This window comes from Nesoenas mayeri, assembly GCF_963082525.1.
Source record: "Nesoenas mayeri genome assembly, chromosome: 9".
NCBI lineage: Eukaryota > Metazoa > Chordata > Aves > Columbiformes > Columbidae > Nesoenas > Nesoenas mayeri.
Window position 1 is genome coordinate 15,652,672 of NC_137557.1, and position 13,877 is coordinate 15,666,548.

General features: G+C 45.7%; 1 protein-coding gene across 1 annotated transcript; it reads right to left on the reverse strand.

Annotated features, from left to right (window-relative positions):
- Positions 1-323: 323 nt before the first annotated feature.
- CHST2 (carbohydrate sulfotransferase 2) lies at positions 324-2,525 on the reverse strand. Its single transcript, XM_080349835.1, has one exon. The coding sequence runs from the start codon at positions 2,396-2,398 to the stop codon at positions 1,103-1,105; it is 1,296 nt and encodes a 431-aa protein (XP_080205961.1). The 5' UTR covers positions 2,399-2,525; the 3' UTR covers positions 324-1,102.
- Between the last annotated feature and the right edge of the window lie 11,352 nt (positions 2,526-13,877).

The window sequence follows — 13,877 nt, forward strand, 5'->3', positions numbered from 1 at the left end:
CCTCAGACACTTAGACAAAGAAGAAAAATAAATCATTTTATGCATTTTTCTGTGCTTCCCTGTTATGCCTGTTACCAATCAACGTCAAGAAATATCTTACATGTCTTATGCATTGTTAGCACTATAGAATATAGATAATATATATAATTTTATTTTTCTTTTCACACATGCTAATGTTTCCAGTAAGATAAAAGTCTTTTTAAATCCTGCACATCTTGTCACGCTGTAGATCCGCTTCTATTTGACAGTGACTCCTGGACATACATGTCAAGACAAAAATAAATACTGCTGTTATAACAAACGTTTTAAAACTCCTAGGACACTAATACAGCGGCACTTGAAAGACGTTTTAAATACAACAAAAAAGACAATAGTTAAATAGAAACCTGCTTTAACACAGCCATAAAACCTGCACTGCATTTGTGAAATCTGTACTTGTTTCTGCGAGAGCAGCTCCTAATCTTCAAACACATCAAATGTTGGACTCCAGCCCTCCACTCATACCCTTATAAAAGTCCACATTGCTATTTTAAGCAAGCGTCCCCTCCAGCTGTATATAAGCAACATTGTAATTCCCAAACAACTGAGGTAATTATAAAAATGAATATCATTTATTGTTTGGTTGAGTTGTTTTTACTATCATGCCTGAACATTTGCTTTCATACGAAAGTCTGATTTTCAGCATTTCACTTTGCAAGGGCATCCCCTCTGCATCAAGGGAGATAAAGATGTGTTAGAAATTGTGCAAGAGTTTTTGTTACCATCTTCAAATGCACAAGAACTCCACAAACAAGATTTTGGTACAGAACTACCGCCTGGCATTTTAGAGAAAGGGGAAGGGGCTTCACACATATTTTCAGTTCCACTTTATTTATTTATTTTTAAATCGCATCTAACCCAATGGAGGGGTGGGGAGTCGGGGAAGAAAGAAAAGAAAAAAATCATCACATTACGGTATGTTACCCTTCAGCAGTCTCTGGAGGAAATCAAAAACCAGGCAGCTTTTCCCGGCTCCCTCCCTCACTCAAGCCGGCCGAACGGCTCCTGTCCCCAGCGGGGCTCAGCTGACCCCGAGGGCGGCTGGTGGGCACCCACTGCCCCGTCACAGCCGCGGCTTCCTGAGCAACGTTCGGCTGAGGTCCCTCACCTCTTCGGGGCTGTCGACCCTCTCGTAGCCCAGCAGGGCCATGGGCTGGTGGCAGTACTCTTCGACCTGCTTGATCTGCTGGTAGCTGAGTGCAGTCCTCCAGGCGCTCAGCGCCTGGGTGGCGTTCCTGGCCGACACCACAAAGGGCTTGGAGGAGTAACCAGGGCCACTGGTCATGTTGAGGGTGAACTTCTCCATCTCTGGGCTGACCGCCAGGTTGACGAAGCCATACACCTGCCGCAGGGTCTTGATGGGCTCAACCACCAGGTCCTCGTAGCGCACAGCCATGTAGTTGCCCTGGAGCCAGTCAGGGGGGTGCAGAGCAGTCTGCAGGGTCTTGGCCATGCTGCTGCAGATGACCTCCATGGCACCCAGGGCATGGTAGTCCGAGCCACCCCCCCCCTCCTTCTTTGCACCCAGCTTGTGGCCAGCATCAAGGAAGGGCATGCGGTGGATGCGGGGGTCCCGGCTCCTCACCACCTGCAGGCTCTCCCGGATGAGGCCGTGCCGGGACTTGATGCGGGAACTGGCGACGGCGCGGGGGTCCCGCACCAGGTGGATGACTTTGAGGTCCAGGGTCGGGTCCTGCATGAGCGGGGCGAGGACAGCCAGGTCAAAGACGCGGACGCCCTTGATGACCAGCGTGCGATACTTGTGGCATTCCTCCTGGAAGCGGCTGAGGCGCTGCGGGGGACACTTCTTGCACACCCGGTCGTCCACCATGCCCACCACCTCCTTTCGGTAGGCCGGGCAGAGGGGCGAGGAGCAGATGACCTTGTTCGTGGCCGCCCCGAAGATGCCCAGCGTGGTGAGGTTCTTGCCGGCGCCCGCCGTGCTGTAGAGCTGGAAGACGGAGAGGTCGCAGCGGTACAGGGAGCTCAGCATGTCGCGGGCCGCCCCTTGCAGCGAGACGGCATCCCCGGGATACAGCTTCTGCCAGACGTGCCACACCGGCTCGTAGAGGAAGAAGACCTCGGGGTTCTGGTTGAAGAGCTCCCCGAAGAAGGACGACCCCGAGCGCCAGGTGGTGAAGACATAGACCAGCTGCCGCCGGGCGCCCGCCGGACCGCGGCTCCCGGCCGGAGGCGGCGGGGGCGGCGGCGGGGGGCGATGTTGGGGGACGGCCGGGGGCTCTCCGCAGCGCCGCGGCTCCCGCCGCCACTTGTACTCCAGCAGGTTGAGGGCGGCGAGGAGCAGCAGGAGCGCGTAGCCCAGGCACAGCGCCAGCGCCTTCCGCCGGCACACTTTCATGCTGGGCGGCGGCGGGGCCAACTGTTGCTCAGCGCCCCGGCGCCCGAGGTCCCGCGGCGGGCAGCAGGGCGCGCCACCCCCGGCGCCGTCTCCCGGCCGGCCCCCCGCGCCCGGCCCGCATGGCGCAGCCGCCGCGACGGCCCCGCCGCCCCCGCCCCGCCGCTGCCCTAGTTAGCAGCCGCGCGGCCAGCCGCGCTTCCTCCGTGCCGCCATCGCCGAGCGGCCGCGGGCGCCGCCGCAGCCCAGCTCACAGCGGCCGCCGGGGCGAGGCGGCGCCGCGCTCCGCTCCGCCCCGCACCGCGGCCGCGGGGGCGGGAGCAAGGGGCGGCGGGCGGGAAGGGCGGGCAGGGCGCTGCGCCGAGCCGAGCCGAGCCGAGCCGAGCCGAGCCGCCAGCGCGCATGGCGCCCCCGCGCCGCAGCGGGGACAGCCCCGGCCACCGCCACCGCCGCCGCGCAGGGACGCGCCGCGGAGGTGCGGCCCGAAATGGCGGCGCCCCGCCCCGCGCTCTCCATTGGCGGCCGCCGCGGTCGCTCTCGCCGCCGTCCCGCGCCCGCCGCGGTGCCCGCCGAGCCCGTTGCGCCCCGCGGCGGCGGAGGGGCCGGAGCCCTGGGGCAGCCGCAGCCCCGCACGGCAGCGGCCTGCAGCGCTGCCCCCGCCTCGTCCCCTCCCGCCCGGTAACGGGCGGAGGTTACGGCACCCGGCCCGCCCGGGTCTGAAACGCCGGTGGGCGATGGGCGCTGTTCAAAGCTGCTCCCGTGTTGCGGTGGGTTTCCGCCAGCCCTGCCCCGGGTGCACAGCTTCGAGCAGTGAAGCTGCGCCGGTAAAATGAAAAGAGGCAAAACAAGATGGGGAGGAAAAAAAAAAAAAAACAAACCCTAGAAGGCCTGGAAGAGACAAGGTGCCCCTCGTATCGTTAACTTGGTACTTGGAGGAACTCGGATTTCTGAAGGGTCCTCTAAGAACGTCTCCAAAGCCATAAAAAAACCCGAACTGGATCATCCTGGTACAGCTCAGACAGAAACGTACCTTCAGTTCTTAAGAATATGTTTACAACCGCTACAAATAGCCGGTCCCTTTGCAATCCGGAGGTGCCTGTCAGCAAACCCCGAGCTGGCGCGGCCGGGCGGTGCAGCGGTGTGTGCGGCGGGGCTGCCCCGCACCGCGCCTGCAGCCGGGGCCGCGGTTTGCGGGCAGCGAGCCCGAGCGGCCGGTAACTCAGCGCCAAGGTGAGTTTTCTGTTGCAGACAAGCGAGAAGATGGTCGACCCCATCCCCACGGCCACGGGTCACCCCCCCCCCCCACGTCCCCAGCCCCGCGTTTGCTCGGTGAGAACCGAGCGCAGACGCTACCACCGCCCCAGCCGCGCTCCCGCCTCGGCAGCTGGCGGTGAACCCAGAGACTGCCTGCCACGGAGTGGTTATCACGTACTAGAAGGAGTTCATGACTTCTGTGGTTTATAGCTGCAGCGTTGCATAAAGTGTAGTGCAAGCAGCGGTGCAGCTCCAGGCAGCACCAGCGCTTTGAAGACACATCCCCAGAACGCACCCAGGCACGGCCCGAGCTGAATCCGGAGGGTCAGCACATTTGTGGAACCACCACCGGGCTTTGGGCAGTGCCCGGGGACTCCAATCTGTCGAGGCATTTCCCCAGGGGAGACCAGAGCAAACGCAGGGGTGACCACGAGTTACAGAAGCATTTGATGACGACTTTCCCTTGCTTTCTTTAGCCAGCAGCTCTCACATCCTTGTAGCCTTTCTCATCATCTATAGGAGACACATATACAGCCCACCACCTATAGGGCAGGTGATAGATTTGAGCTGTACCTGGCTCAGACACAGTCTGATCTCTCCACAATGGATGACATTGACAAAAGGTTTTGATGGAACATTTGTTTTCTGAATGCACAGATCTGACACTATAGCAACACACTTTTACACTCATACAGTGGGCAAAACACAAATTCATCTGGTGTTTGCCTTACCTGGTGGAAGAGCTGAATGTGTAAACAATATTTATTTCCCCTATGAAAAGGATTTCTGTACTCCTCCTAGATTTTCTACACAGATGGTAACAGCCAAGTTGCCTGTATGGAAAAGCTTGTGAAACCCTTCCAGCCCCGAAGTGAAGAGTGACATCGATAGGAGGAGGGCTCCACTCTTCCCCACTTGCCCCTCTGAGCCACGAAGCTTTGCAGGGCTGAGGGGAGCGGGGGTGATCCCCGGTTTGAGACGCTGCTGCCACCCCAGCTGCTGTCCTGCAGGAGGTGCAGCCAAACCACAGGAACAAGGCAGGCGACTCGTTTCACAAGCTGCCCACAGTATTCAAATGTTACTGTGACTTTTCATATAGAAGTAACTTATTTAGTGATTGTTTTACACTTCTGCTACTAACATTTGAGAAAAATCCATATTTCATTAAACAATGAGGGGGAAAGGGAAGCTGTTTTTTACCTACACTGCTCCAGAGGAAGCATTTGAAGTCATATTCTGCAAAAATAATGTGTATCTAGTGGGCAAAAAACATTCAAAGTTTAAACTTGATGAGCATAAAACAATTGAGGTGTAACTTTTGAAACATAGTATATAATAATAAAAGAGATATACATACCTCTGAAGCACCTTGCAGCATGAAACCCTTGCAGTTATTTTATTCCTTAGTCCTAATCCTTGAGTTTTCATACACTGCTTGTATCGCTTTTATAAAAGCATGGATTAAATATTTATTTGGCTTCACATGCTCACTGAAGATGAAGTGACCTTCACCCAGCTAAAGCAGAAATGTTTGGTTTTGGAATGGTCTTTAATAGCATCAATTATGCTATATTAAATTATGAATAACAAGAACAGTACTGAGACACCACTGTTCATAAAACAGTATCCCCCACCAATATTGTACTGCAGCACTAACGCAATAACGGACAGACTACGGGGAGCAAACCCAATTTATAGCAGTGAAAAATCATTAAAGTAGCATGAAGTTCGAATTAATCCCTTCTTTCCATTTCACTTGGTTGAATACAGGTGTGAAATTTTGTAAAACAAACAAACAAAACAACAACAACAAAAACTACAAAGCTATCTCCAGTTCTTACACAATTTATAATTTAGCACGTTATATAAATAAATACAAGCAAACATGAACTGCAAGTATAACAGTTGAAATGGTGAAACTAATCAGTAAACCCAAACGTTAAGAGCTGTAATTGGATTCTGCACCTTCCCTGCTGTTCCGCAGCAGTTACGTCTCTCTGAATCAAGAGAGTTTGAGCACTGGCAGTAACCCAGCCATTATTAATACACTGCTCCCCCTCTACCTAGGAAAACATGGGTCCGAGCAGATCTTTAATTCAACCTACACGCTGCAAAATGGCATCTTATTTTTCAAAACTGGAGTTGCATATGTATTTATTCTGTGCAGGTGGACTCAAGCACCCATGCAGAACCCGACTGAAATCAGTCAGGTTCAGTGCAGCTGCAATATTTGCTCCTCTCGGAACAAGTTTCAGACCTGGTAGTCAACTTATCACTTTAAGCAACTCAATATCAATTAATTTTTCATAAGTTTATACGGAAAAGATTTATGCAGACAAGTTTCAACCCACACCAAGTTTTTGGGTTTTTTTGTTTTGATTTGGTTTTTGTTTGTTTTAATCGTCTACACATCTGATGGAAAGTATTACAAAGACAGACAGTAAAACACCAGATCACTAGCTCTGCAGATCTGTTGAAGCCAAGACACACTGTTTCGGGCCATTGTCATTGTATACAAAGAACTCTCCTTAAAGGGATTCTGAATTTTACTTTTTCTTCTGCAGACCAGGATTTAAAGTATTTGCTGATCTTCTAGAATAGGAGCTGCTGGGTGTCAGCTCTGTGGTATGGTGTGCTGTGTGTGCGACCACAGCAATGGCCTCTAACAGTAATTTTAGCTCTAAAAAGTAGCTGAAAAGTTCATACACACTCCCCAAGTTTAAAAGATCTGTAAAAACGTACAGAGATTGTACCAATGAATCAATCATCTATTGCCAAGTGCCAACAAAAGTCATCATCAGGCAGCTGGCATTTCAGAACTTCTCTTGCTTTTTACAATGAAGTAAGAAAAATATATATGTAGCCTATCGTAGATTTTTTAAAAATAATAATAATAAAATAATGTGATGGGGCAGGGTTTTGTAACAATATGTCCAGGAGACAAGATCCTCACCAAGGACTCTGATAACTTACTCCACTTGCAGAACTACTTCCATGATTTCTTTTAAGCCTAGGGGCAGCTGTAAAAACTACCATGAATAGAGCCCCAGGTCACAGTGAAATACTTCAATACTGGCTCATGGGCTTAAATACTACTGTAGCCAATTGAAAACTGAATTAAAATCAGCACCATAGTGACAGAGTTGTTTTATACCTATTGCAATAATTTCTAAGGTGAAGTGTTCCGCTCAGTCTCTCGAAGCAAGCGCAGAGTGCAGGCAGGAGGTATCTCAGCGGGCGGCACAGGCTCTGCAGGGTCTTACCCTCTTGGCTGTGTGCAAAACCAAAAGAATAAAAGCTTAAGTGGTAAGAGCCACACTTAAGTGTGTGAAAGAGGAACATTGCGCAGCTGTACAGATACAGACCTTCACAAATTTTTTCAGATACTTCAGCGTATATTTTCCACCCTCTATTTTACTTCATGCCAGTCTAATTTAGGCTTGTCAGTTTCAGTGTACTAGACCACTTATGTCAAACAACAAAACTTTCCTCAAGAAGTAAAATTCAACCTTAAAAAATAAAGTTAAAATCCCCTCAGCATTTATTTATAGGCCAGCTTCAATTTTTAAACATTACATCTTGTTTGCTTTGATAGAGCAGAAAATAATGCATCTTTTCCTGTATGGGCTGTTGCACACTTTGCAACCCAGTCACCCCTCAGATATAAATACTGTGGCTGCATCTACCCCAAACTCTGCAGCAAGCAATGTGTAATGTAAGGAGTAAGCAACTGTGATTAGAATTCCCCAATTTCACCTATGAGGAAAAAACTCATTGTATGCATTTAGAGCTTAAATATTAAATGTTACAGTTTAGTATTTTATATTTATTATATCTATATATTAATTATATACGATTTTTACATGTAATATTTCAGAATATTTAGAAAACCCAAATCCTGACTAGTTGAATGATTTCTTCCCATCCCAAAGTGACACCACCCCAGCCAGAACTCTCCAAGATTTTCCACCCTTGCATCCCTTCGTTTAAGTGATGGGGCAAAAGGTTTGATCGATCCTTACCGGCGCACTTCCTGACTTGATTTTTTATGCTTTAAGACTTGCCTTTCTCACGTTCACAAGGACAGATTGGGCACAAAATGAAGAAACTCTTCTTGAAGTCCAACATCAGCAAGACCTTTTATCTTAAAACAAATTATATTTGGATGAAAGATGGAGGGTTTTGCTATTACATACACCTAACGTGTGATAAGTTCTGGGGGTTGATTAAAAACTCCTGTATCTAGCCTAATCTACGCAGGGTAAATATAGATTCTGAATTCCTCAAACACTGTTCAAAAGCTATATTCTTAAAACTAAAGCACAAGTTATAGATTGCAAAATGTGAATAAAATCTGTATAAAATTGAGTAGCTGTCCAAACCTGGAGATGTATGAATTTGTTTACAACAGTTATTTTGGTATCACCACTAGAGATGGGTGAGAAAAACCTGAACGGTAGCATTTAGAATTGCATATTTCTATTTTGCACCCTTCTTTTTCGTACTGTGCATAACTCTTAACAGCGTATTCAAAGTCTCACACAGTAGTGGCAGCTATTTCCCTCAAAACACACTACTTTCCAATAATGCTCAAGTCTTCAACAGCCATTCCATTAAGCAAGAGGTGCAGCAATCTGCCTTCTAAAGCACCTGTTTCCTCTTGGATGTTCCTTCTGAGCTGTGTGTGCAGAACCTGTGCTGCAGAAGCAGCTGGCACGGACCGAAATTAAACCAGCTTGTCTTAAACAGAAATAAATAGCAAAGCGGAGAACATATCTGTAGAAAGCTGTTCCCCCACTCCCCATTACTCCTTTACATTCACCTCCAGGTGCACAAATGACATTTTCAAAACGTTAATTTCGATAAATATTTATAAATTCCTGTTTGTGCAGCTGAAGGAATTCCAGAACTTTATGAATGTCCTGAGGACACTGCAGTGTAGTTAAGTCTCTGTTTGACTTTTATTAAAATTAGAAATCTTTTCTCAACTGTTGTGTAACTGTTTTATGTCCTAAAGGAAATTAAGAGATTCTGCTTCTATAACCATGTCCCTTAACACAATGGGCGATGTCCTGTTTCATGTCAAGAGCTTCCAAAACCCCTGGCAGGTCACATGGAAGAGCCACACACATCAGCGTATCTCTGAACTCACTACAACCAACAGCACAAACCAGAGTTAGTTCATGTCTTAGTACCCTATTTTTTGTTCAAGAGAGGATTTTACAGGCAGCTATGCAGCGAGCAGCCCATGTCTTGTTAATGAGGTTCTGGGCAGTGCAGAGGTCACTGTTGACAGGAGAACAGCAGCAGCAATTACAGTTCGACACCAGAGGCAGGATGGGCATCCACCAGCAGCAGAGCCGGCGAGGCCAGGGACCTGCTCTGAGCGTAACACGCACCAACAGCGCTCTTTTCCAGTTTTAAAATAAAACCATTTCTGGATATCGGCAAACGCACAGTTTGATTGTCACCATGTCATTCGGAAAATTTTCTGCATAAAATACAAAACCAAAAGCAAGTAAGACAAAAAAGTTAATGTGAAACTCCCATTTCCTCTTTAAATAACCACAAACAGAAAACTTTCCAGCTTATGACAGATTTACACAGTAAAACATCCCTGCACAAGATGAGACTTGAGAAATGACAAATGGAACAGGCTTACCCATAAAAACTGACTGCCCTGACAGAAGCAGGTGGAGGAAAAGACAGTATGCAATTGCTTAAGAATTCTGCATCCTTTATGTGAACAATTCACACAGACAAAATTAAATTAGTGTTTTAGTTACGATTCTTAAGGGTGGCTTACAAAGTGAGGAGGAGCAGCTACAGCAGCAGCATGGAAACAGTGGTATATTGAAAGTCTTGAACTAGCTCATGCAGCAATGAGAAAAGAAATTTTCAAGCACTATGAGCTGTTTTAATAAATGTTTATGAACTCAACAGCCTTATTCAGAAGTCAACTCTGAGACAATTTTCAAGGATTGATTGCTAATATCAGGTTTGTAATTTGATAAATCTCATTTTGAACCGTTCATTTTTAAAAGAACAGTAGAATTCTGATCTAGATTATTCCACTGCCGCTGTCTTCAGCTGTAGAGTTCACCCCTCTTATTGGACCCTAACTGCCCCAAAATCTAGATTCTTCAGCAAATAAAATGCACAGAAAGTAGAACAATCTTTATGAAAAAGGCAGCAATTCAAATATCCTTCAAAACTACATTCACCATAACACAGGCAAACATATGCATACTCATATAAGTATTCAGAGTAGATCCACAGTAGCTGAGAAATGTCTCACCGCAAGGTCCTCAAGTGACCATGTAAAGTAGAGCAAGCCAGCAATCTAAAACTAGATACAAAGGTCAGACCTTAATCCTTCTGCGGAAATACAACACTTCCAATCTTTATTTATTAAAAATATCAGTCCCACCACTGTAAAAATGTATGGAGGAAAAACCCACAAGCAAGCTGCCTAAAGTGATCAAAGATGCTCGGAACAGATTTCTCCAATCTTGCTTTTCTCATAACAAGATTCTAGTTTTTAAGTCAATGTTACATGAACTCCCTCAGGATAGCTCCCTCTTCCAGGCACATCTCAGAGACAGCACTATTTTCATTTCAACGTGCCAAGAACATGCCTCAAACACTGGTTGATCCCCAAGAACCCCCAAAGATAAAACTGGATTTCCTATTTAAGTGCTCTGTAACTTAGATGGCTCAGGCAGTACTCAGGCCTGATTGCAGGTCTGATACAATTTTTACAGAGTTTCAGCTACAAAATCTGTCTCAGAAATTCATAACATGAAACCAATACAAGCTTGAAAGCCATCCCAATGCTGGGGATAATTGTAAGTAATTGAAAAAGCATAGGAGCAGTTTTATATCCAGAAAAACACAAAGAATACAGTAATCCAGCAACTTCAAAGGGTTCACGTATGCTTAGGTAGAGCTGCTATCTTAGTACAAAATGTGATTTGTAAATGCAGAAAGCAGGGGTACATTCAGGGTCACTGGGACAGCTGAAGTCATGTTAGCAATAGTTACAATTCTAAATATATGCTTTGGAAGACATAATTTGTTACCCTTGTTCATCAGTGGTTTATTCTTACACTTCAAAACAACCAAGGGGAAGGCAGGGGGAGAACACATGCACCCTGCTAAGTGCCCAAAATAATAACCTGACGTTGACTTTCAGAAACCAACTCTTCCTCAAATAGTATTACACCAAACATATGCAGCTGGTGTGCACAGAAGTCAAAGGAGATCAGAAACTTTTAAAAAGACAGTTCAATTATAAACACTTGTGTAACACTGTAAAGGAAAGATTTTAACTCCAAGCGACCAAGTAGCTTTTCTCCACTGACCCAGGGCCTGGGTGCTCAAAGCAGAGTCTGATTCTTACAGACACCCACAGATGTCAGGACTGGTTCAGAAAAAATCAGAGATGAACTCGCAACTCTGTACCTACAAGGTCTTCACATAAACATCTGGACATCCTACAGAGCGCTGGGGAGGCTTCACCAAAACACACAGGCACAGCAGCCTCTGGTACCTACCTGGAAATGTACCACACAAGTTCCATCCCCTGGGATCCCACACCAAGATGGGCCCCACCAGCTGTGGATTCAGGCTGCTGGGGTCACTCAGCAGCTCCAGGGCTTGGCTGTAGCAGCCTACACTCCAGCTTCTCTGCTTTGGATACACCAGACACTGAAGCATGAATATCCACTGCTGGTACCATCCGTAACACAGAACAGGAGAGGACAGAGCAGCCCCTGACCCACTCGTGCCTCCTTCTGCTCCCACAGCAGAGGGCCGGGCACTCCCTGGCTGGGGGCGAATGGATTCTCCTCCTGCACAATGCAAAACCCATTTGGAAACACTGGACCCCACCTCCGCAGGCTGGAGCTCCACAGGGAGTCACCTCAATGCTTCCTTCTGGACCCCAGGATCAATATTTAAATCACCCCTATCCTATACCAACTAGATGATTTTTCACCATTTCACCCCCAAAAGCTGCAGAAACGCAAGTCACTCAGTAATGACACACTGCCACTACAGCTTGTCACTGCAATGACCTAAGGAAAAATAAATTTCATAGACAGTCTAATTTTCAGTCTTCAATGTGAATTTGCATCTTTTACAAAAGATTTGTTACCAGATGCTGTCTCACCCACCCTTTGCAGAAAAGCCAAGGTATAAACAAAACTATTTATAAAAGAAGGGAAGAAAATTAAAAGATAAGTAGGATCAAAGATGTCCTTTTCAATAGGAGAAAAAAACAGGCATCCAGTTAAGTACACAGATTCTTAATTGCTCTTAAAAGACTATTAGGCACAAAACAGCTTACAAGAGGTATGAGAATGGCATTTAGAGAATAAAGATACTGAAAAGGGTATTGCATAATAAAGCTGTTACAAAATAAAATCTAATGGATGTGCTCCTTTAGCTCTCTAGCTACTTGGCTTGAGCCTTTTATAATCACCAATAAGAATTTTATAAAAGCTAAAATCAAAATTAATTATTGAAAAGTATGGCTAACCCACAATGCTAAGTGATTTTTTACCTTGAGGATTTTTATCTATTACATGAAATACGCAATGGATTCTGCAAATAGTTTGCCACAGGAATATTCTCTCTCTAGTCTCACTTCACCCAGAACGCTGCCATTTTTCACTCCTCCATTTACAAACAGCTACAAGATAAAAGTAATAGTTTCAGAGAAGTTAATAGGAGCTGAAGTGATCTTCTTCCTATTGTAAAATTAGGATTCTCCCAGTCCCCAACTGATTTTAGTACCTACTTTGTGCTCCTCAAAACCTTTTCTAGTCTGTGCCAGGTGTGAATACACAGCATTTGAGAAAAGAACAACTTACTTTCTAATAGCAAAGCTATAAAAATCTGTTTATCTGAAAACACCTTATGTTACAGGGAGAAAGAAAAATATAAAAAATAAACTCTGCAGGTTTCTAAAACAGATTCTTCATAATATAAACAGACATCCTTAATGCACCTACTCCATACTCATTCTAAGGAAGTCTTTACAGTACACATGCATTCTCCATATTCCAGATCATCATTCAGTTCTCATTAGCAAACAGAATTCTCCCTTAATTCTCACATTTGCAACAATTTATATAATCTCATAACCAAATTTCCCATCAAGAAAAACATGGAAAAAATAGGTATCTATTTTTTAAGGTAAATATGTACTTTTTCAATAGACATTTTAGATCCTGCTTCTGAAAGCATTGCCTCTTAGGCTATATGAATATATCACATAAGTTTTTGCCCAGCATATTTACAAAATTCTAATGTAAAACCTGTAGCTAACACAAGTACAACAGCAGGCCATCATCCAGCACACTCTGCCTGCAGTTAAGTACAGCTTTTGCTTTTAGAAACAGTTCACAGGAGGCCAGATCCCATTTAATTTTATGTTTTTATTACAATCTGCCCACATCTCCAAGTATAAACACTGTATCCTCCCCATTTCTCAGCCCTCCCCCCCCCCCCCACCCACAGAAAGTTTGCATGATAAGAGACTCAAGGTGCAGCGATTTAAAGCTACATCAATGCCTAACACAGAGAACAGGTCTGGAGAAGGGAATGCCTAACATGAACAAAAAGTTCAACAGCCTCTTGGTTCAAAAATAGCAATAAATGAAGTAAGTCATAAAAAAAAAAAAAACAACTCCCCATTTTTAAGAATTTCCACAACAGAGAAATAAATTCAGTAAAATAAAGTAAAACCAGTTTTAGTGAACTGTAGGTTGCAATTAGTGCACCCACACTTAAGGAAGATGTCAGAGAGCGTCAGGCTTGCTGCTCTTTTATTGTTCCTCATGCATGCCATGAATATGGCATTTTATTGATACATCACATATATATCTTATACATACACATGATGCATCTCTGCAGAGGCCTTTTTAAAAAGCAAAACCATCACTCTGGTGTCACAAATATTCCCTGCAATTAAAATGGAGAAATATGAAGCAAAGATTTCATTGTAAAGCTTATCATGGTAGGTACCAGACTGTCCAACTGTTTTTACAGTAAAATAACACGGTAGGAAAGAAAACCCATCCACTGGATTCCAAAGGTGCTTTTATCTTGATAGTCAAGCTAGTGAAAACTGGCACAGAGCTACCACTGTGCTGAAAGCTCCAAGCACCATAGTATGTCTGAAATACACAGTACTTCCAAACAAACTATCAATTCCTCCAGA